The following is a 22664-nucleotide window of genomic DNA, read 5'->3' as shown; positions in this document are numbered from 1 at the left end:
AGAACGGGAGTATCAGCCCCTCCAGCCGGGTCGGAATCCACTGCCCCCGGGAGGAGCCGTGCCGGGATCCCAGGCTATCGGGAACACCATCAGCCCCCTCCAACAGGTCCGGGGTCCGCTGCCCCCCGGGAGGAGCCTCGCCGGGGTGCCAGGAGAACGGGATCATCTTCCTCCAGATGGATTTGGGCTCCGCTGCCCCCAAGAGGAGCCAAGTTGGGGCTGGGGGACCAGGAACATCACCCCCCACCCCTTTTTCCGCTTCCTCCCCCCCCAACCCCCAAGTGGTGCCTCAGCTCTGGGGAAACGGGAGCATCACCTTCCCCCCGTAGGGAGGAGCCGGGCTGGGGCTCCCGGGGGACAGGGAACGTCACTCCCTCGAGCCTGGCTGGGGCTCTGCTGCCCCGAGGGACTGAGTGCATCACCCCCTACGCCGGACCAGGGTCCTGGGGCTCCGCCGCGGACCCTCGTGGCGGCCGCGCTCCCGCCTCTGTCCGCGGTGCTGAACCTCCCGCCGCCGTCGGCCTCCGGCCCAGCTCCGGTCCGGCGCAGAACACGAGTAAAGGAACCAGGGAGCTCGGGATCTGCGGGGGTTTTACCGCTAATGCGACTTAGGAAGGGGGGAATAGAAGTCAAATGAGAGGTAGCACCCGCTTCAGTGAGGAAATCGATGGGAAGAGTGAGTAAAGACAGCTTCCCAGAAGCTGTGGTCAGAGAGACAGTGATAAAAGGTTGTTTACTTGTGTGGTTACTAATGCCCTTTTGTTTGTGATATCCAGAGCATCTGAGGCTCTGCTTTCAAAGATGACTAAATTCATTGCACCTATTATACAGCACAGGAAAGCAGATGCAGTGACCTGTTCCACCTTGCATGGCAGCGAAGGTGCAGAGGAGTGGTAGCGTCCTCCTGTCAGCTGACAGTCTGCTGATTCTCATCCCCTTATTCCAAAATCTGCTGCAGATGGTGCGGTGTTCCTGCTCTGATTCTTGTTTGCATTATGCTGCCATTCTCACATGAAAGCTGCTGCTATTTTGCCTATGTCAGGCTTAAGCATACCATTCTTACACAAACAGCATGGGAATGTGTTGTAGGGCAGCCCACAGGGCATGATTTGTGGTATCAGTTTGTCATCCCACATCTTTTCTCCCCTTGGATACTTCAGACTTCCGACTGAGTATCTGTACTACACAAAGCAATGCGGTTGTGCCAAGGGAAATAGCCCTGCCTTGTGCCTGTAGGAGTGCAGGCAGGGGAGAGCATATTTCAGGAGTACTACAGTGGGTTGTAGCTCCCCTGTGCTGTAACTGAAGACTGGATCCTTACCTGCTGCAAAGTGGTGTAGCACAGGCTGGCTTGGTGCTGGCTGATAGCATAGGACAGCTTGGGATTAGAGCTCTTCTATGGAGGATGAGTTTAATTCACATTAAAAGATAAATCATTTCATCAGGAGAAAAGGTGGCCAGTGAAGTCTGAAGGTCTGCACATGCACACACAAGCTTCTGATTTGCAATGAATTATTCAGACATCTCTGCTTAAGGCCCCAGCCAGCGTAATTGAGAGCTTTGGTGCTTTCTAATGCTCATCCAGTCACGTTAACTCCTGGGTGTGCCTCCTCTCAACTTGTTTTCTCTGAAAAAGAGTCCTTCCTGCAATGACAAGTTCTTAAGAGGTGAAGGATGTTCATGTGAAGATGGAGAATGCAGGTGAATCCTGTTCAGAGAAGTGATACCTCATCAGGAATGCCTCTCACCCATTTGCAACCATCAGGTCAATGCTTGCCAAGTGTCATTTGTCTCTCACACACAGTTTGCTGTGTTTGGGGAGGTGGGGGTTGTTTTTAATGTCTCACTGTGTCTTCCCCTAACTCATGCGCTAACTTGAGCAGCTGTGAATTACAGGTGGAGAGGCAGGGGAAGAGGGAGGGGTGATCTCTGAGTGCATCATGTTTCACCAAGTTTGTACAATTTTCATTGATTTTCCACTGACAAGCCTGCCAATGACCAAGGTCAGGCATTTGAGGGCAGAGAGCTGCCTCTGTAAATGAGGTCATTGCTGTAGGATACAGCAGTGCCGTGAGGGAAGGCAGTGGAGCACATCACATCCTCTGCACCCACCATGGCACAGGATAAAGCCAGCTGCCTCTGCAGCGATTGTCTGGCAGCTTGGATTCAGCCACAATGCACAGATGCTATTATTATTTCCCATCACCTCTCTTGCTTGCACTCTCCATTCCACAGTGAACTGGTTTCACCAGCAGCTTTTTGCTCTGAGAGAACTTCTCTCAGCTTTTTTTGACCGGGACATGACCTGGCACTTCCTTAGCTAATGCCTCCAGCAACAGCGATGCCCTGCACTGCAATTCCACTGTGACTCTTCACCACTCCTCCTTTGCTCTGAGAGATGGAACTTGCTTCTCCAAGGGGTATGAGGTGGTTTGTGATCAATATAATGAGTCAAAACCATCATTAATGCCCATTTCAGCCTCAGGAGAAGTTGTGGGGTCCCTGCTGCCAGCATGTGACTGTGTTCTGGAGGCTGTTGGGCAGAGCCAGCCTGTGCCTTCCCTTTGTACCGAAGTTGGGAGTCACCCAACCCCAACGTCACCTGACATAGGGTACCAAAAGCCCCTGCTTGCTATGATCCAGGGGTGCAGCAGGTGGTAAAACAGGGGGGATCACAGATATACCCTGCTTGCTGTGATTCCAGGGATGCAGCAGACGGTAGAGCAGTAGGTTCATAGATAGCCCACACTTGCTGTGATCCAGGAGTGCAGCAGGCGCTGAAGTGGGGGGTTCACAGTGGGACTCGGGTCCGGCAGCGGCCGAGGGACCCTCCTGAGGGTGGGTGCTGCAAAGCCATGTCTAGAAGCCTCCCTGGAGGTAGGACAGTGGAGCCTGCAGAGGCTGCACAGGCTGCAGAGTCTGCAGAGTCTGCAGAGACTGCGGTGAGGTATCTCAGACAGTGGGGCCGCGCGGGGCTGGGCGCTGCCCGCAGCTCCGCACCGACACTGACCTCTACCGGCACCGGCAGCGCCGCGCTCCGCCGGCCCGGGGAGAGTCGGAGGGGCCGTCAGGGAGGGGAAGGCAGAGCCTGGGACCAGGGCTGGGGCTCGGGCCGGGCTGGGGGGTCTCTGTGTGTGTCTGCATCTGTGTGTGTGTGCATGTCTGCCTTTGCGTATATCTGTGTGCATCTGCATCTGTCTGTGTGCATCTGTGTGTGTGTGTATCTGCATGTGTGTTTCTGCCTGTCTGTCTGCATGTCTGTGTGTGTGTCGGTGTTTCTGCATCTATCTGTGTCTGCATCTGCCTGCGTGTGTGTCTGTCTGCATGTCTGTGTTGGTGTGTGTCTGTGTGTCAGTATGTTCGTATGTGTGCCTGTGTCTCTGCATCTATCTGCGTGTGTCTGCATGTGTCTGTCTCTGTGTCTGCTTGTCTGTGTGTCTGCGTGTCTTTCTGCGTGTGTCTGTGTGCCACTGTATGTGTCTTCTTGTCTGTATGTCTGCATGTGTGTGTCTATGTGTCTGTCAGTGGTGGCTGAGTGCAGTCCTCACAGGCTGCAGTCCTGCTGCAGGGCTTCCCCAGGGCTTTGGGCAGGTGGGAGAGCCAGGGCTTGGGATCAAGACCACGCTGCCCAGCAGAGATGGTGGCTGTGGAGGGATGGTGGCACGGTTAACATCGTGCTGTGAGCGTGGTCCTGCTCCAGGCCTGTGACACTGTTTTGGTCCCATCTTAGCTGAGGAATTTGTTTGGGGAGGGCAAGTAAAAGCGGTGGTCGTCTCACACTCTGCTTGTGGTCAGTGGAAAGAAACAGGCACCTGGGCAGCAATCCAGGCTGCTCCTGCTTTCTCTGGCTGAAGAAGGAACTGAGCGCCATGAGTTCCTGCCCGCAGGTCTGTCTGTGGTTAAACACCTTGTGTCAGAGGAGACTGACACCACGATAAAACAGCCACTTCGCAAAGGGAGCTGCATCTCAGTGTGCGCTGAATTAAACCCGCATTCTGCACCCTTCCAGGCCAACCACATGTCTTCGTTTCAGACCACTGCTTTCCCTTGCACCCCCCAAGTTATTTATTGGGGGTATTTTTGCATTTCATTTAAAAATGAGTTTAACTTTGCCTCAAATATTATTTTTCAACCTAATTAAACTGTAATGTGTGTGGATCTTCTAATTGCTTTGAAGAACCTAATAAGAAGCTCCTTAAAGTGATGGAGGGCTAAAAGCTAGAGGGTTTTGATAAATTTAACATGAGCTTAATATTTCCACGGGGATTTGAAAATATCAGACTTGCAAGGATATTTGCTTGAACTAAGCAATGCAATTTGTCCTGCTTCAAAGAGCTGTTGCTCTGCCCATCTGACTGTGGGGAGGGCTGCGGTGTGCCATGAAGCTGCTTGGGAAGAAGGCAGGGGAGAAGAAGCAGCTCTGCTGATGCCCAGCTGAATGGGACAAATCTTTGGGAAACAACAGGCCAAACCTCTCAGCCTAGCTTTGATGCTCTGGCATGAAGAGATGCTCATCTGGGATCGGCATGGTGCTGGCAGTGCAAAGGGGCATGTGAAGAATGCCAGATACATTAGCATTGTGAACAGTCAAAGTTTTAAAATTTCTCATTATTTTAGAGCTTCTTTCTATTTTTATAAACGTAAAAATCTACAGGAGCAGAAGGGAGAACTTTGGCTTCTCCTGTGCCCTCTCCTCTGGTCCCACATGCCTGCAGGATCCCATCACTGTTTCCCACCTGTGACCTCCTGCAATGACTGGAGAATCATCCGTCAACCCTAAGCCTGCATTTAGGAGTGTGAAACTCAACACAGCCATCAGACTCTGCAGAGCAGGGATCGGATTTTTATCTGCCCTCGTCTCCAAATCTGACTGTGAGCAACACCAACATAGGCAAAGCTGGTGCCTGATGGCTGCAGACAACTGATAACAGAGCCTCACTGAAGGGCGAGCTCACTTGCTGCCTGGCTTATTAAAATATGATGATTTCAATATCAATAATTTTCTGGTTGTAATTTTAGCTGAGGCATCCAGCTGAGGACCAGACTACAACCTCCTGCAGTAGTGGTGGCTGCCAAACTGATGTATAGACACAGCCTCTCTGGGCAGGTCATCTCCTTCCAGCCTGTAACCTGTGAAAATCTGCAGCAACTCCAGAGCATAAGTCACTGCCCAGAAGCAGGAAGATCCCTGGCTGAATTCCCTTTATGTGACTCTGAGTGAGGCACAGCCTTTCGAGCTAACACGGCTGAGCACTCTCTGCTCCCTAGGAAGAGGCAGCTGAGATGGAGGCATTAATGTCTTTCAGGTGTGTTTGGGCTGGAATTAGCAACAATAGGTACTTGGGTAATTAATATTATATGAAGCTGTTTATATGATTAATCATATATGATTATATGAAGCTGTTGAAGTGTGGATAGAACACCTGGTTTGCTGAGTTATAAAATTAAGTTGGGGAGCCTTCACTGCTCTTCACAGCTTCCTCAAAGGATATTTTTGTGAGGTGGGTGCTGGTATTTCCTCCTGAGTAACAAGTATAGGATGAGAGGAAATGGTTCCAAGTTGGACTGGGGAGGTATAGATTGGATATTAGGAAATATTATTTCACAGAAAGTGTTGTCAAGCCCAAGAATGGGCTGCCTAGGGAAGTGGTGGGGTCGCCATCACTGGAGGCACTTAAAAGGGGTGTAGATGTGGTGCCTAGAGACATGGTCTAGTGGTGGAGTTGGCAGTGTGAGGTTTGTGATTAGACTTGATGATCTCTAAAGTCCTTTCCAACATAAAGGGTCCTGTGATTCTGTAAGTTGTCAAAGATCAGAAAAGTTAAGGTTTAGGACCAGAACATAGCTTTTGAGAAACAGCTTTTTGTGTGATTTGAAGTGCCTTGAAATAACTTCTAGATACAGTCCAAATCTGTTTCCTGAGTGCTACAGGCTGTCCACAACTGAACACACCCTGCAGCTCCTAGTGTGGGCAGATGGCAGGTTTTGGCTTTGAATCTACGGGAGAATAATTTTCAGCTCCATGTTCCTGGCCCTCACATAGGTGAGCCGGGTTATTTGTTTGTTTTCAAGGGTGAGCAAGGGCTGGCAGCAGACCTGATGTTTGAGGAGTGGGGTCCAGCCCCCTGACCTGTGATGCTGCAAGCGGGTGGTGTGATTGGGGTGGAGGACTGACTGGCGGGAGCCTGTTCTTGTATATATTCCACTGGTGACTGTTCCCTGGAGTATTGTGTCCAGTTCTGGAATCCCCAACATAAGAAGGGTATTGAGCTTTTGGCATGGGTCCAGAGAAGGGCTATGAAGATGATCAGATGGCTGAAGTACCTCTGCTATGAAGACAGGCTGGGAGAATTTAGGTTGTTCAGCCTGGAGCAGAGAAGGCTCTGGGAGACCTTAGAGCAGCTTCCAGTCCTGAAAGGGGCTACAGGAAGGCTGAGGAGGGACTTTTTACAAGGGCATGGAGTGATAGGATGAGGGGGAATGGCTTTAAATTGGAAGTGGGAAGATTTCTATTAGACATGATGAAGAAATTCTTCATGGTGAGGCGCTGGCACAGGTTGCTCAGAGAAGTTGTGTCTGCCCCATCCCTGGAGGTGTTCAAGGCCAGGCTGGATGGGGCTTGGAGCAAGCTAATCTAGTGGGAGATGTCCCTGCCCATGGTAGGGGGCTCGAGCGGGATAGGCTTTGGGGTCCCTTCCAACCCAAACTATTCTATGACTTTGTGACACTCTGCTCAGACTCTCTCGTAGGTCTGAGAAGCTTGGAAAAAAAGTGCCTTTCCTGGGTGGGATCCAGCTGATGGGTGAGAGACTCCTCTCCTCCTGCGGGGTTTGCAGAGCGAGACCAGAGTGTGCAACCTTGGAGCTCTGCCGTGCGCCCTTCGGGGCTGTCCTGGGGGCACCAGGCGTTGCATAAGGCTTTACATAATGGGGCAGGGTGAGGTGACCCCCCCCCCTCGGGGCTCCCCCGGGGCCGGAGGAGGCGGGAGCGCAGCAGCCGGTACAGCCGCTTTGCGCTCCATCCCTTCCCGTGCCCACGCTCCATCCGTTCCCGTTGCCGCTCCCAGTGGGCTTTGGGGGTTCCCCGCTGGTCTCCCCGCCTCCCCCAGTCCTGCTCCAGCGCTCCCGGTCCCGGTATGGCTTCGGGAAAAGCGGCGGGGGAGCGGCGCTGGGAGCTGGTGCGCTGGTGAGTGTGGGGCAGCTCCGGGGGGTCCCCGCAGGCACCCCCGGGGTTCGAGAAGAGGGGGAGGTTTGCAAGGAGGTACCGGCTTTGGTATAGGGATGCTCCTAGTCGAGGGAATCCCGACTGCTGGACCCAGTGAATAAGGGAATCCGGGACGCGGAGGGCTCCAGGTGGGATGGAGAGAGGAAGGGGTAGGACCAAGCCTTGGCACCCTCGGCACTCCGAGGGTCGCAGCGTGGTCTGAGTGTGGGGTTGTGATGGGTCACGGTGGGGATGGCACCTCCATCACGAGGGACACATGTTCCTGGGCAGGGAGAGGGCGGTTTGGGATGCAGCCGGGTCTTCTGGGATCTGAGGTCGTGCAGAGCTAGAAGAGTCGGGTCCCAAAGGGAGATTCTGCTGCTAGGAAGCAGCCCTTCCCTGCGCCAGCGGAGTGGAGGGAGCAGCAACGTCCTGGTCCCTGGCACGCTTTGGTCTTGTGCCTGTCAATGGGAAGTCCCAATGGGACAGGGAGGGCATGCTCTGGGCGTATCTTGGCTGTTGTCGCGGGGGTGAGGCGTGCTGAGACTGCCCTGAAGTCCCATGCCATCCTGCTGGGGATGGGGCAGTTGCAGTGACTAGAGCAGCCAGGACAAGCTGACATTGGAAACAAGCTTTCTCTGCATTTTTTTTTTATTTTTAATTGTGTAGTTTGTGACGTCCAAAGCGTGTGACTTTTGAGCATGGTGCTGTAGCGATGCCAGGCTGTGACTGGGGTGACGCCAGTTACAGCGTGGTGCTGTTGATGTAAGAGCTGGTACTGGGCCCAGGGCGTGTCCTGTGTCCCAGAGCTGTGGTGCTGAGCAGGGAGTGGAGGAAGGCTCGGTGCTGGGGCTTTCAGGTGTGGGTGGGATCCCTGCAAACCTGGATGAACAGCCAGAGTAGAAATTATCAGTGGACTGCTCTGAGATTGTGAAGCCTTTCCACCCCCAAGACCCCTTCCTATCTTTATTTTCCCTCCTCAGCAGTTTTGGGCACTTTTTTAGTTTCACACTGACACCCAGACTCTTACGGTGGGTACTTAGCTTGGCCATTCTGACATCCCTGCTGTCTCCCCCCCATCTTTTCCTTCCCAAAAGACATTCTGGTTTGCCTGCTGCTACTTTATGCAATATTATCATGTACAAGAGCCTCAGGGGACCCACTGGGACTGCCCCATGCTCTGGTTGCTTATGAAAACTAGCAGGTCAGTCAGTACTGGGGACACTCATGGAGCCTTTTGGCTTTCCTTTTTGCTGAGAGCAGGAGGTCCCAACTCCTGTGCTGTTGCTGCCCCTGGCTCCAGCAGGACCCCACAGCCCTAGGCTGGATGAGTTTGGGCAGGCAGCGGAGCCTAGCAACAGCAAACGCATCCAGCTATGGCCCTTGTCAGGGCTGTGAGGTGGCATTTGGGAGCCTATGGTACTGTGGTGCATCCCCTAGGCTCCATCCAGGCAGCATGGCCAGATCCCTGTGGTCAATGGTGGAACGTGCTGCCTGGAGCATCCACATGGTGGGAAGCATACTGTGAGCTCATCCTTGCCCTGCCTGGGGTTCATGGATGCTGCAGCTGTGTGTGCATGTGCCTCCCACCAGTGCTACAGGGGCTGTAAATGTTTAGTTGCTTGCTGATGAAATTTCATGTTCAGAGGAGAGTGTGTGAAGTGCAGCTTGTTGTTGGGATGGAGGCAGGCAGCAGAATTGTTTTCTAAGTGGTGAAAACAACTGCTGTTATGAACATTTTGCTAATGTAACAGAGAACCTGTACTTCTCTAATCAAAATAAAAAACATCCATTCATCACTTGAATATTGCTTAATAAACCTCAACATCTGGCCTGACATTTGAAATAAACTTAGAAAGGCATTAGCATGATCTTGGAGCTAGTGATAATGCTGGAGATGAGGGTGGTTGCGCAGGAGCAGTATGAGGCAGGTGGTGGCCCATGATGATGCTGAGCCAGGGGGTGTGTTGTACCTCTGCCTCCTGGAGTTTTACACTGAAATGTCCTGTGCTGCCTTGGAAATGTTGGCTCTTTGCTTTTCTGCCTATAGGAGCTATGGGTGCTCGTGGTTCTGGCCTGGGGGGTCCGATGTTCTCTGCAAGGTACCGTGCTGCAGCTGCCTGCTGGGGAGCTCTGACTGCTTTCTGCAGCTCTGGAGGCAGTGGCGGGTTCCTCCATCCCACCCAAGGCTCTATGCGTGTGGGAGCATCCACTAATGGGCAGGGAAGGATGGGGATGGCTCAGGGATGCAGGTGTACAGGGCTGTGACGTGTTTTGCTGTTCCCTCTGAGGACTGTGTTAACAGTATTGTCAGACTCGTGGCTCTGAGCAGCGCTGCGGAGCCAACCGCTCTCTGCATCCGGCAGCTCCCACTCCACAATCCTGTGCTAATAAATATTTCAGTATTTCTCACTCTTATTTTTAGGTACGTGAGAGAAGGCAGGTTTCGGATTGAGGAGAGGACACTGACGGCTTTCCAGTGGCTGTACTCGCCCCACCAGCACCGCATTGTCAGCCGGGCAGACCTGAGCTCACCCAGCAGGTAAAGGGGGTTGGTGGATGCAGGGCCATGACAAGCACTGGCATGTCCTCTGCCAGTGCCACCAGCAGCCTGCTGTGCTGCTGGGACCTGTCTCATCCTCTTGTCATAAGCACTTGTGGTTTTGACATGGGTCTCTGGAGCCCTGTGAATGTCTGAGCATCTTGGGTTTTGCCTTAAAGTAAAGTTCCAGGCACAGCAATGACAGCTGGGACCTGCAAGCATCATGTAAGCACCCATCTGGTTTAAAGCAGTGTGCAGGACAAATTACTGATGGCCCCAGTCTTTTTTGTTTTTAACCTCTCATGCTTTTTGTCAATAACACAACCTTTGGACAATCTGCTTTATGCATGCAGCATGCTTGGGGTTTGCTTAAAAACCGAATTGGGAGCCAGAGGCCGCAGATCACCCAGCTGTAAGAGATCTCTGGAAAATGTGTTCTGATACCCCAATTCTGTTCAGTGCTTAAACCCTTTCCTTCACAGCTTGTTGAGAACATGTCTCGGAGCCATGTCCAGGGCATGTGCCTTGACTCTCCTTGCTGATGCATACGCATCACTGTCAGCTTGGATCCCAGTATTTGATGTTAAAATGCCATTAACATAAAAGCCTTGTGGGCCTCAAGACACATAGAGCACAGTGTCCGTTTTCCTGCCTGTTAAGAGCACTGTAGCACCCCAAGTCCCTGGGTGGCAGTGCAACTAGAAGCTTTTCCCTCTTCATTTCAGCAGCAGTTTTGCTCCAAGAGCCTTTAAAACCCTGAAGTATTTATCTCCCTGGAATTGTTGTATCAGAGTGACAGAGGGAGAAGGTGCCCAGGCTGAGCCTCTGCCCAGGATGGAAAGCGCTGTGGGTGATCTCCAGGGGGATGGTACTGCTGAGACCCAAGGCTGGGTTGGGAGGGGAGGACATGTCCACTCCTAGAAGAGATTTCTAGGAGCAGAAGGAACGTGCCCCGCTTTCCTCAGTGGGAGCTGTGCTGTGCCTGTGTGCTGCAGCTGGCGACTTCCCGAAGAAGCTATTCCTTGGCTTGCCTCTGGAGAGGCTTTTCAGAAACTGAAGTTACCACGATGGGCATTGATTTTTTTTTTTTTTTAACTATTTTTTGCAAATTTCTGTCAAAGGCTGCATGAATCTTACCCCTCATGCATGTATGTCACGTGCCATGTGGAACTTGAATGTGTGTAATGTCATGGCATCATAGAATGGTTTGTGTTGGAAGGGATCTTAAAGTTCATTTAGTTCTAACCCCCCTGCGATGGACAGGGACATGTCCCGCTAGATCAGGCCCAAGGCCCCATCCAATCTGGCCTTGAACTCCTCTAGGAATGGCATTTATAATTAATGCTAAGTACTATCAGGGTTAATTCCACTGGATGTGTTTCATTTCCCAGTGGGCTGGGAAGTTACCTGGAGAAGTCTGGTAGAATGTATGGGACATCAGTGGTGCCTGCATCTTCTTGGGGGAATAAAATCTTTACTCTGATTTCATCTGGGGCACTGGGGCTGTCACGCATGGTGGCCCAAGTGCCATCTCCAGCTCAGCAAGTCCTGGATTTGCCTAATGGCCAACTCTACAAGCAGGCAGGAAAGCAGCCCACTCAGGCAGTGCCTGCAGGGAACGGAGCTGCCATGGCCTGGGCTGTGGTCTTTGCTTCAGCAGCTGCTCAGAGGGACAGGAGTGAGGAGGAAGCTGTGTTGGGGATGTGTTGCCGTCTTTAAACCCTTTGTTACTGGCAGTGACAAGACATTTTGTAGCTTCCTGGCCTGGCTGGTGGGCAAGGGACAGGGCACAGCTAGTGGGTGGTTGTGCTCGCCTCCAGCGTTGACACTCGTCTCAGCTGCAAAGCACTGCTGTCAAGTCTTTGGCCAGGGGTTGTTTTAGTGCCTGAGGTGACAAGCTGATGCTGGGATACTCTGGCATTTCAGACTGTGACATTATTTGTCTGACACATTAATCGGATCGATCTGTATATTGCACTTGTTGCTTTTTCTTTGCTTAATGGTGGTGACACAGCTGAGCAAGAGAATGGTTTATTTGCTGAAGGCATTGGTGTTACAAGTGTGTTTTATTATTTTTATTTCACAGAATCATAGACTAGTTTGAGTTGGAAGGGACCTTAAAGATTATCTAGTTCCAACCCCCCTGCCATGGGCAGGGACGTGTCCCACTAGATCAGACTGCCCAAGGCCCCATCCAACCTGGCCTTGAACACCTCCAGGGATGGGGCATCCATGACTTCCCCGGGCAACGTGTTCCAGTGCGTCCCTACTCTCACAGTGAAGAAATTCCTCCTTTCCTTTATACGTATTAATGTTCTCACTGGCTGCACTTGAGCAGCACTTTACAGAAGAATGCGAGCATGGGTTCTGTTTCCTATGGCTTTTCACACAGCTGTTTGTTTTGCCCTGGTCCCACACACAGGCTATCCAGGGAGGTGGTTGAGTCACCACCCCTGGAGGCATTTGAAAGATAAGTGCTTAGAGATATGTTTTAGGACAGGTATGGTTGGAATTGATGATCTCAAAGGTCTCTTCTAACCTAGTTCTATGATTTGGAAGCAGCAGACATACTGTTACTGGCAGAGCTCCATCAGCTGGGATGAGCCTCTCCTTCAACTTGAGAAGGCTTTTGGCAGCTGGGCCCAGCTGGCTGCTGCTGGAGAGCAATGCAGTGCCTGTGGCTGCAACAGAGAGCAAACCTGGGTGCTAGTGTTTGATGGCTTTACAAAGTTGTGGGGCTGTTGGTCACCTCATGCAAGTACTGGCCTGGCCAAGCTGTGTGTGCAGCTCTGGCAGAGACCAGACAACTGGTTTGGGAGCAGCGTGGAGTGCAGTGGGCTGCCCAGCTCAGCCCTGGGGGCCTTTGGTAGCTGAAATCCCCTACTTCCATGTTTTCTGCTGTTAAACAGGTTTCAGTGCTGCCAAAGAAGGGAATGGCACTAATTTCACTGAATCTCTCTAGAAACCACTGAGACAAAAGCAGTGTAGTCTGTGACAACTGGGCTGAGCCCCGTGGTCCAAGCTTATCCTTTGGGCTCTGCTGGGTGACAAGACCGTGGGGCTGGGGTAGACGCACTGTGAACTGGAAAGGACAGGCTTGTCAGTAGGAATGGAAATTTTGTCTTTCATTTGGTCCAGATTTTGGCCCAGAAGCTCTTCTTTTGTCATGCCAGTCTGTCTTTAATTCAGCTGTAACAGATGAAGGGGGGCTCATGTGTAAGGCTAAAATCTGCTTTCAAAACTGAATCCAAAGAGGATTGCTCCATTTGAGGAGGTTATAGCGAGTTGGGTGCTGGTCTCTTCTGCCAAGTAACAAGTCATAGGATGGGAGGAAATGGCCTCAAGTTGTGCTAGGTGAGGTTTAGCTTGGATATTAGGAAAAATGCCTCTACCGAAAGAGTGGTGAAGCACTGGCACGGTCTGCCCAGGGCGGTGGTGGAATCTCCATCCCTGGAGGGGTTCAGAAACCATGTAGATGTAGTACTTTGGGACATGGTTTAGTAGGCATGGTGGGGTTGGGCTGAAGGTTGGATTAGATCATCTTGTAAGTCTCTTCCAACCTTAATGATTCTATGATTCTCTAGAACATAGAACATCCCTTTCACTGTAGAAGGCTTAGGAAGCTTCAATGGGCAAGATCCTTCACTTTCACTGCTGCTATTGCTCCAGCAATGCTACCAGAGTGCCCCGGTGAATAAACCTTGCCCAGGAGTCTGTTGCATCCTGAGCTGTGTATTCTTCCCTTGTCCCTAGGGATGCAATCCCAGTTTCCAGCTTACCGATGCACTTTGCCTGAGCAGTGCAGGGTGAAAGATCACAGCAGGGCAGGGCTGCACGCAGTGTCTCCCCCATGGGGGTGCTGGGGGTGCGCAGTGCTTGGTGCGGGGATGCTGCGTCGGGGCTGGGAGGCTGCACCGCCCTGCTCTGGGCATCATAGCAGCTGTTGGCTCCGCACAGCAACCAGCCAGGACGTTGAGGTAAGATGCATTTCAGCCTTGCTAAATCTGAGCTGCAGGCACAATAGCTAGCGGTATTTCAACAGCGTGTGTGGACTGGAATATAAATACCCAGGGTAAGCCTTTAGCAGAAGAGATTTAAGTCCGTGTTTGTCATTGTTTTTACCCTGCATGGGTTTGTCTGAATGCAAATGTAAGGCAGAGCCGTGAGATCTATTGTTGAAATGCTTTACTGTTCTTGGCTTTTCTGCTTGCATTTAAATGTGCGATGCCTGCTTCAGGCATGTAGGCTTTGTGTGCTGGGGTTGGAGGACAGGGAGCGTGGGATCTGTGTGCTGGTGGGACCGGGGTGGTGATGGTCAGTGCTTATTTATTGATAATTCAAAGGAGACAACTTCAGAAGGTCTTTTGCGTGCTCTGCTGTGATGGCTTTGGAGGTTGTGTGTGTGTGTGCGCGCGCACACGTGTGTGTGTGTGTGTGTGTGTGTCATGGTATTGGTACTTGCTCTCAGGTGCTCTCTGGCCAGGCAGTGAGTGGCTGCGGTCCTGCCTTCGCAGGGCACCTCCTGAGCTGAGGAGCCCCATTTTTTTTTGCATTTGGTTCTACAGGGCACAGAAGGGGATTGTTCAGAGCTCCTCTGTGCACCCAATGCCCCGTTTGTGGGGTATCCCTCCTCCCCTCTTTCTTTGAGCAAGATCACAGCTTATATCTGCCAGAGAAGCAGCATAATGTCTGCTCACAAAACAGAGTGTTTCTTTTTATCCCGCTCATCTCTGCGGGCGGAGCACCGGTGTAACCCAGTGTGCGAGCTCGGCAGAGCTGATAAGGGCTGCGCGAGCACATTTTCTGCATCCCTGATGTGTACAGGATGTGAGATGGATCCTGCCAGGTACTGCCTTATTTCCTCATCTTCTGCATACTCCAGGCTCAGCTGCTTTATTTAAGACTACTTGTTGTTTTAGTAGCAGAAGGGACTGTCCACACAGTGCAATTTATTGAGGATTGGAAACTCGCCAAGGAGTCTAAATTCAGATTCAACAAGAAGTGTGATTCCAGCTAGCAGGCTTGCTTGGCACACAGCAGATTTAACAGATATCTCCTTCTCCCCCTGCGACTGATTCCTCCCAAAGGGCAGCTCACCATAACCACAGCAGCAAAACTCCCTTTTTTTCTTTGCTGATGTTTGTTTTATCAATCTTCCTTCCTCTTCATCCCTCGGTGTATGGTAACAAGATCCTGGGGGCTGCTCAGAGAGTCCCTCTGCTGCTGTTACTCATTGTGTACCTGAAGTCAGGTGCTCTGGTTGTTGTTAGTGGCTGCTGTGGAAACAGGAACAAGACTTGAGCAGAAACAGCAGAGAGAGACATTTTTTCCAGGAGCTAAAACCAGCTCATTCTCCCCAGACCTCTTTCCAGTTTTGTGGGGGTAGATGAATCTCTGCATAGAGTTAGCATCTGCCTCCAAGTTGGATGCCAAACCAGAAAGAGCTGTTTCTTGATTCTGGTTTGAATCTATCCCAGCTCTTTCAATGCCTGCCCCCCCAAAATGGTGGAAAAATACAGGTGTTATTGGCAAGGGTTTTGAAAAGCTGGAGTCCAAATCCTGTGTCTTTTTTTGGCACTGTTTGGATAGAACGATAGAACCACGTACAAGTTTGGCCTTGGATCTCAGCCCTGACTGCTGCCTAAATCTAATCCTATGCCAGTGCATCTTGGCTTCAGGCAGTCACTGCTGAATCGTGTGCTGTTGTAGGGCTGGGAAGCGGGGCAGCATGTAGGCTGCGGAGAGCAGCCCCCATCAGAGGAGGCTGTGAGGGCACACGCTGGCTCACCAAGCCCAGCTTCCTTCTACTGCAGGCACCATCTTGTGTAATGGCTTTGTAAATGTGCTAAGCATCAGCTAAGGCTTTGTTTCCTTTACTTGTGTTATTAGGAACTGTTTCACAGACTGTTTGTATTGAAGATTAGAAACCTCCTCATTTCCAGCCAAAGCATGTTCAGGTCTATCTCAATAGAGATGCTTTGCTTCCACCCCCTGTTTTGCCAGCCCTGGTTTTAGTTGAAGCAGTTCTTTTTCTGTCTTGCTACAATTTCTTCATAGGCTGCAGTTGCATCCCCTCTCATGCTTGTTTTGTGATCTGGGCCAAATGCTCTTGTGTTCCTCTGGTTCAGCTGCATGTCAGTGCCAGCTGCCCCTATCTCTGGAGGGGTGTGGCAGGCTCCTTCCCCAGGTCTGTAGGTGAAAGCCAGCGGGAATGGGGGTTTCTCGGGTTTTGCCCCCGCGCATCCTCTCTACACCAGCCTCTGCAGTATCTGGGCAAATGAACGATGAGCTTGTGCTGCTCCGAGCAGTTGGGGACCAGGGGACTGCAGAGTAGGATGAACAGTGGATGTGCAGGTAGCCATGGTGATGGTGCCCAGGAACCTGGCACTGGGCATGGCCAGCTGCTTGCCTGCCTCCCTGCAGCAGAACTGTCCCTGGGCATGGATGGGATGAAGCACACTGGAGCAGCGGTGCCTGCCCTGCCAGGGTCTGGAGCATTCTGAGCAAGGCACACAGGATGTGCTTCATATGGATGCTCAGAGACACCTTCCTGCAGATCCTCAGGGGAGGCACTGTGTGTGGACACAGACATCTGCTGCCCCATTGAAGCATCCTCCCTTGCACTGAACTCTTATGGGAAGGGACGTGGTTGGAAGAGGTGAGGAAAACAGACACATAGATAATCTGTGTACTTGAATAGACCCTTCCCAGCTGCTCTAGGGAATTTCATCCCCTCACAAGCAAGATGGAGCTCTAAATGAGAAAATAAACAACTCTCTATATTGAATTTATAATGGACTGAGAAGAATTTAATGAGCCTGGAAGTATGTGTGATGACTTCCTGCGATCAGACAACATTTGTTTTTCTGCAGTAAAGTGCTTGGAGAAACCAGTAGCTAATGTGTGTAAGGCTGGGTACCCACAGAGCATGTGCGTGTCCAAAATGTGAATGCTGGTGGTGTTCTTGGTGCCTCAGTTACCCAAGGAGGCAGCTGGGGAACTTGAGGGTTGCATCTAGCTCCCCTGACAATGCAGAGTGAGTTTTGGAGGGATAAGGAGCCACTTGCTGTGTGTGGCAGGAGAGCAGGGTTTACTCCTGAACATATAGCCTGGTCTGGGCTTTCTTTCCCGTCTGCACTGCCCGGAAATCAACGAGATTGATACTGTAAAGAAAAGACAAATTAGCACCGATAGGCTTCAGATCCAGAAACAGTTAAACACAGTGGTTTCTGCTGATGTTATTGTCCTGAACCAACTTGGGCTTTGAAGAATTTGGCCTTGTCTTCCTCCACAGTGGTCCTGCAGAAGTGTTTCCATTTCTGCCAGGCTGAGCACAGCCCTTGCTGGCTCATCCCAGAGTCTCACTATCTGAGGAGAACCATTATACATTCTGAGGGCCTGAAAGGGTCAAAAGCAGAATGATGAAGCCAGAGGCCTTGAGAGCAGTGTTCTGTGGGGCCTGAAAGGGTCGATAACAGAAAACTGTGCTGAGATCAAAAGCCGCTCCTCCTGAAAGGGAGGATGTGGACACAGAGGTTCTTGGCGATATAATGGGTTTCTCCCCATTCCAGGGCCCAAGCTAAATGTATACACTCCAGGAACACCTGCAGATTTAGTTAAGGATGTTATGTGAACTCTGGACAGACACGTAGACCCTTGTTTTGTAGAACTTGTAGAGCCTGCTTTCACACGACAAGAATAATAATAAAGTATGTAAACAGTGCATACAAGTACGATGTTATCTCAACCAGAAGAGTATAAAAACTCCATTTGGAGAATAAAATGTTGCTACTTGCCACCAGAGCGGTAGTCCGTCTGTCGATTTAGGCGTCCCTGTGAGCTGGTCTCCGTCAACTATCCCCACACCTGATGTTCACTGGGATACATGGGGCAGGGATCTTGGGAACGAGCCTTTCTGTAATCCCAAACTTGGCTAAGTCAGAGTTTGCCTGTTTGTGTTGGTCCTTGAGCTGCCTTACTTGAGGGATGGATCTGGTCTCCCTGGTGCTTGGCTGTAGGCACTGCAAAATGGTGTAGAAGTCACTTTACTGTGATCAGTGATGCTGCCCTGTTCCTGCTGCCTGAAAGCATTTGGTTATCTTGGTATGTGTGGGGTGTGGATGCCTCCAGAGATGCATGAGGAAGAACTATCCTTCTCCCCTGTGATGGCTAGTGGCTTCCTCAGCTCCAAAGTGTGCAAGGACAGGAGCCCTCCTGTGTTTTGGGCTCAGTTGTTGGCTGCAAGCAGCAGCCAGAGGGTCCTTCCACCTCTTTTGGTGACCCTGGAGGCCATCTGCACTTACTCCGGGACCTCAGTAGGCTGTGGTGCTAGTGCCTTCTGCTCACACCAGCTCCTTTCTTTCACAGTGTGCAAAGAGCTGGTTGTGAGTGCGGGAGAGCTGCTTGTGGGGGCGGAGAGGAATGTGGGTGCTCTGGATGCATGCAGCCCATGTAGCTGAGTCATCTGACCTTTCTGTCTCTCTGACATCCTTCATGCATCTTACGGCAGCAGTGCAAGAGCTCATTAGAAACCCGAAAGCTGCAGCTGAACCAGAGGATTCAGCTGCAGGGGACATGGGCATGAGCACTTGGCCAGTGCTCGGGGGGGCTCAGGTGGCACCAGGGGTTTTCTCCTTCATGCTCGGGTCTCCAAGGGGTAGTTGGGTGCTCTCTGTACCACCAGGAACACTCATGGTGAAGGGTCTGGTCTTGGTGTGTGTATCCCTATCACTGCTGTCTGAGAAGTGACATGTTGCAGGTCAAGTGGTGGCTTCCTCAAAGATCAGGTTTTTTTCCATTTCTGTAGCTGTTAGTGGTGGCAAATGGCCTTGGGAACGTTTAAGAGGAGTCATAGAATCATTTAAGTTGGAAAAGACATGGCCTGCAGCATGGACTGGGCATAACCTCAGTCTCTGGAAGGAAGAGACCCTTGGGCTTTATCCAGCACTGAATCTGCCCGTGACACGTAAATGCTGGGGGTGGAAGATGAGCTCCTGGGAGCCCTGACCCTAGGGTTCACTTCTGATGTCCCTGGATGGGCTCTGCACACCCTGGCAGGGGCAGGAGACACCCTGCCTCTTCCCAGCTCCCTGCTGCTCCTCGCTTTCCATCAGCCTGCAGCTGATGCTGAGCAGAGAGTGTGGGATGGGGTGAGCGCAGCAATGGGGCTTTCCACGAGCTGGGCTCTGTGATTTCTAACTCAACCTCCCCTCTGCATCCCCAGAGCAGGTACCACAGTGCTGCATATGGCTGGCACCTGGGGCTACAGTGGAAATTCTGGTGCTTGCAGGCACCAGAGCTGGTTGCTGCACTGATAACCCTTTCCAAGGGACACAGTGGATGTGTCCTCACACTGAAGGCTGCCTGTGTTGCCAGTGCATGCACCAGTGAGCCTTGTCATCACCCTGATAAAACCTCTGTGCCCAGGATGGGGGCACAGTCTGCCCTTCTCTCTTGGTGCATCCAGCCCACTTTTTCTCACTGTTTTCTGTTCCTCAGGACAGGAGCACTGGGAGCGGGACTGCCTTTCTTAAGGAGACTGCTAATAATTTACATCCTGAACTTTCTCTCATTTTCTGACTAGCTGAGCAAATGCTGGAAAGTAGCTCTTCATTTCTGTAGGGATGTGTTTGCAATTCTGGCTCTACTGTGCAGGCTGATCCTCCTAGTTAAACCTCAGATGTATTGAGCCCTCCCTAATGAGTTTAACAAGCGGGTTATAGATAGACTGTCTGTGTGACTCTGCTCCCCAGACACTGCCGTCCATCCTTGAAGAACAAAGCAGCAGATCTGGAAGGAGGAGGTCATGGAGTTCCCTGTAATGAGCAGCTCTGAGACTGATAGAGATATGTTATGGTCCCTGGAAGCTCTCCTTGGCCTTAATGTCTTTTGGCTGAAGCTTACGTCTTGGGTGACAAATGACATTCCCACTTCCCAGTGCAGTGGTCGGGGCTGAGGGAACCCTATAGCTGGTCAGTGCTGCAGACCTGGTGGCTGTTGAGCAGTGAACAGCTGCCTTGGAGAGCAGGCTGGGTTTTGTGGGAAGCTGCTGTTTAGGGCATTGAGTTTCTCGCTTCATTTGACTTTGGCAGCACCATAAAGGGGATAAAGTACTATTAAAAATATTCCATGCACTGCTTTCTTTTGCTTTGTACGTTGAAGACGATGATATGCACAGCGTGTTCTTCCTGCCAGGACAAAATCTAATATTTCTGGGTGCCCACAACTTTCCTTAGAATCATAATGGAAAGATGACTACCCTTAGTGTGCCGCATGCAATATTAAAGCACTAATGATGTAATTGGTCTCTCTTAGCCCCAATAACAAGGGAAAGAATTACACTGCCCTTCCTGGGCATAATCCTGCTCTGCGGTGTGGGCTCTGACTGCCAAGGAGATGGATAGGTACCTGCATCAGCCCCTCCTCTGCCTGTGCCTGCTGCTCATTCCTTGGCAGCAGCAGTGCCATCCATGCTGAGGGCTGGTGCAGGCAGGGAGTGAGCCCCATGTTGTTGTCCACACTGGAGCCCTCGACAAGTGGTTCACCTTTCTATGTCTGCCCTAATCATTGAGCTGCCACGGGAGCCTGGAGCAGCAGGTATGGTTTGCACTGGCTCCACTGCAAAGGGTCCCTAGCTGTGGGGAGCTAGGGGCTGAGCTGTGTGGCTGACCTGTCCTGCCATGGCGGTGTCTGCAGGAGACTGGGCTGGCATTTTCGGCTGCCTGGGAGGAAGGTGCCTTTGGACCCTTCTTTCCTCTGTGCTGTTGGTTCTTGCATTTGCTGGAGCCGTTTGCATGGACCTTTGAATGACCTGGTTTTGGTGGTGTTGCTAGCAGCTGCAGATGTGGTTTCAGGGGTGGCTTGTGCCCATGTAACTCTGCTTTAGGTGATGGGAGAGCAAAGCCTTGTGCAGAATTAGCTTGCATTTCCTTTTGTAAACACCATCACAGCCTAGCAGATTGTGCTCATTAGGTTTAATGCTGTGCAGTTGTCAGCACACTATCAGCACAGCTTTCCACCCATTTCTTGCTCTTTTGTGCCTGGTTTGGGATGCAGTGGAGCCAGTGGAGCAGCTCTCTCCCATGAGCTGCTTCCGGGACTCCAGGACTGGTGCTGTACTCTAGGGAGCTGCAAGTGCTTCCAGAGAGCTTAATGTTATTAACTGGCTTGTAACTGATATGGCTCACTGCCCCAGCTGTGTGTCACCCCTTCCTGGTGTTACCAGTGGGCTGGGGCTGCTCACCAGCATCAGGAGCATGGCCAGGGTAGATCAGGACGACGGGTGTTTCCAATTCTGACAGAGGCCCTTGAACAACATTAACTTTGTCTGATGCAGATGGTACCAAGGAGGCATCCTCACTCAGGCCTTTGTTTCTTAATTTTGGCTGATGTGTTATGATTTGGCCGTGCCTACTCTGGAGGGAGGAAGATTGTTTTTTGGTTTTTTTTTTTTCCTATCATTTTTGAGCCCAACTGTGTGAAATACCTTGGAGGGAAGAATGGAAGCAAGAATATGTCATTGGAGCAAACTATTTCTGGATGCGCTCCCATGCGGGTGAAGTGGTGCTGGGATGGTGCTGATGTGATAACCAGGAGCAGAGGGAGTCTGGTGGCCTCTGGGGAGTTTGGGTTGGGTCCTTGGTGTATTTTTAATCTTTGCTTAGTTCAAATGCTGTTTGTCACCTGTCTCGGTGGTGGTTGACAGTCTTTGGGGAACTGCTGGGTGCATGATGGTGGGGAGCAGGGAGAGCTCTGCTTCTGCGCCAGCCAGTCACAGGCATCCTTGGGTGTCGGTCCTGCTGGTGTAAGCAAGGTTGGCTTTGTATGGGGGCTGCCTCCTGCCTCTCCTGGGCAATGGGGAATGGAGACAATTTCTCCGTGGCCAAGTTGATGTCCTGCCCTCCCAGGCTCTGAAGTCCCTCTTTGTGTTTCAGCAGAACTGCTGTGCCAATGAGGTACAACAAAGACCTGCCAGAGTAATTTTGGCCTACTGACTGTAATGCCCTCCAGTTAACAGGGAGTCTGACCCTACCTTGCTGCGTGTCTCTCCCTTACCCCCTCTGCTTCAATGTTGCCTCCGACAGCTGTGTAAGCCAGCAAGTTCACATAAGTATTGAAGTGGCAGAACAAGATGCAGTAATTGGTGCTTATAGTGCTGCAAGAGTAAGTGTTTAAATGAAGGGCTGGCTGTTTTCCTGGGACCCTCCAGGTTGTTTCTGGTGTGATGCCATCTGTAGATGAATGCTTCCCATGGCTGCTGTTGCTACTTGACCCCCTCCCTGCATGCAGGTCTGCACTGGAGTTGCAACAACTGGGTGTTGTTCTGATGCACTGCAGACGTTGGCCATGTGGGGAAGCTCCCTGCTTTCATTTTCAGGCATGTAAATTCTGAGCAGCTCAGTACAGCTGGGCAGAAATCAACTGGTATGGGTGTAAGAAAGGTGTGACCTGGGGGAAGCTGAAGCGAGAGGATAATGTCACACTGCTGTCAATGCAGAACTTTAACACGGAGCGTGCAGGACAGAAACAAATATGCTCCAAGCAAGTGTCTTCTCCAAATATTTAATGCTACCTGAATTATGGCTTTCAAGGCTGCAGCATATTATAGCTTTTTATTTATGTTTTTTCTTTTTTTAAAATAATGTCCTTAAGAGCTCTAAAATGCAAGGTATTTCCATAATTTCATCCCTTTAAGGAGAGATGGCTGTGGGAAGAAAAGTAGGAGTTAAAATAGCTGTATTTCAATCCAAGCTTTTTCCTTGAAGTTGAGTACTTTCTCTCTCCAGCTCCCTATCCCCCCCCGCCTTGGCTTCTTTCGCACATCAGACAGAACCCAAATGTCTCTCCATTTAAAGATTTGTGTGCTTGGATCAGAGTTTGACTCCTGCAAGTGCTAAACACTGGGCTAAGAGCTGCCTCA

General features: G+C 51.3%; 1 protein-coding gene across 9 annotated transcripts in view; it reads left to right on the top strand.

Annotated features, from left to right (window-relative positions):
* Positions 1 to 5268: 5268 nt before the first annotated feature.
* The window catches only part of RAP1GAP2 (RAP1 GTPase activating protein 2), an 84846-nt gene continuing 67450 nt past the window's right edge, over positions 5269 to 22664 (top strand). For 4 of the 9 annotated variants that reach the window (XM_054084704.1, XM_054084703.1, XM_054084701.1 and 1 more), the window contains exons 1-2: positions 7037 to 7185; positions 9629 to 9745. In XM_054084704.1, the coding sequence (XP_053940679.1) occupies positions 7136 to 7185; positions 9629 to 9745 (167 nt within the window). In that variant the 5' untranslated portion in view covers positions 7037 to 7135. Of the gene's footprint in view, positions 5307 to 7036; positions 7186 to 9628; positions 9746 to 13566; positions 13818 to 22664 lie in introns of those variants that run through there. The other 5 variants (XM_054084719.1, XM_054084718.1, XM_054084702.1 and 2 more) reach the window with 4 other exon arrangements.

This window comes from Cuculus canorus, chromosome 20 (genome assembly GCF_017976375.1).
Source record: "Cuculus canorus isolate bCucCan1 chromosome 20, bCucCan1.pri, whole genome shotgun sequence".
NCBI classification, from domain to species: domain Eukaryota; kingdom Metazoa; phylum Chordata; class Aves; order Cuculiformes; family Cuculidae; genus Cuculus; species Cuculus canorus.
This window is presented reverse-complemented; position numbering and strand designations above follow the sequence as displayed.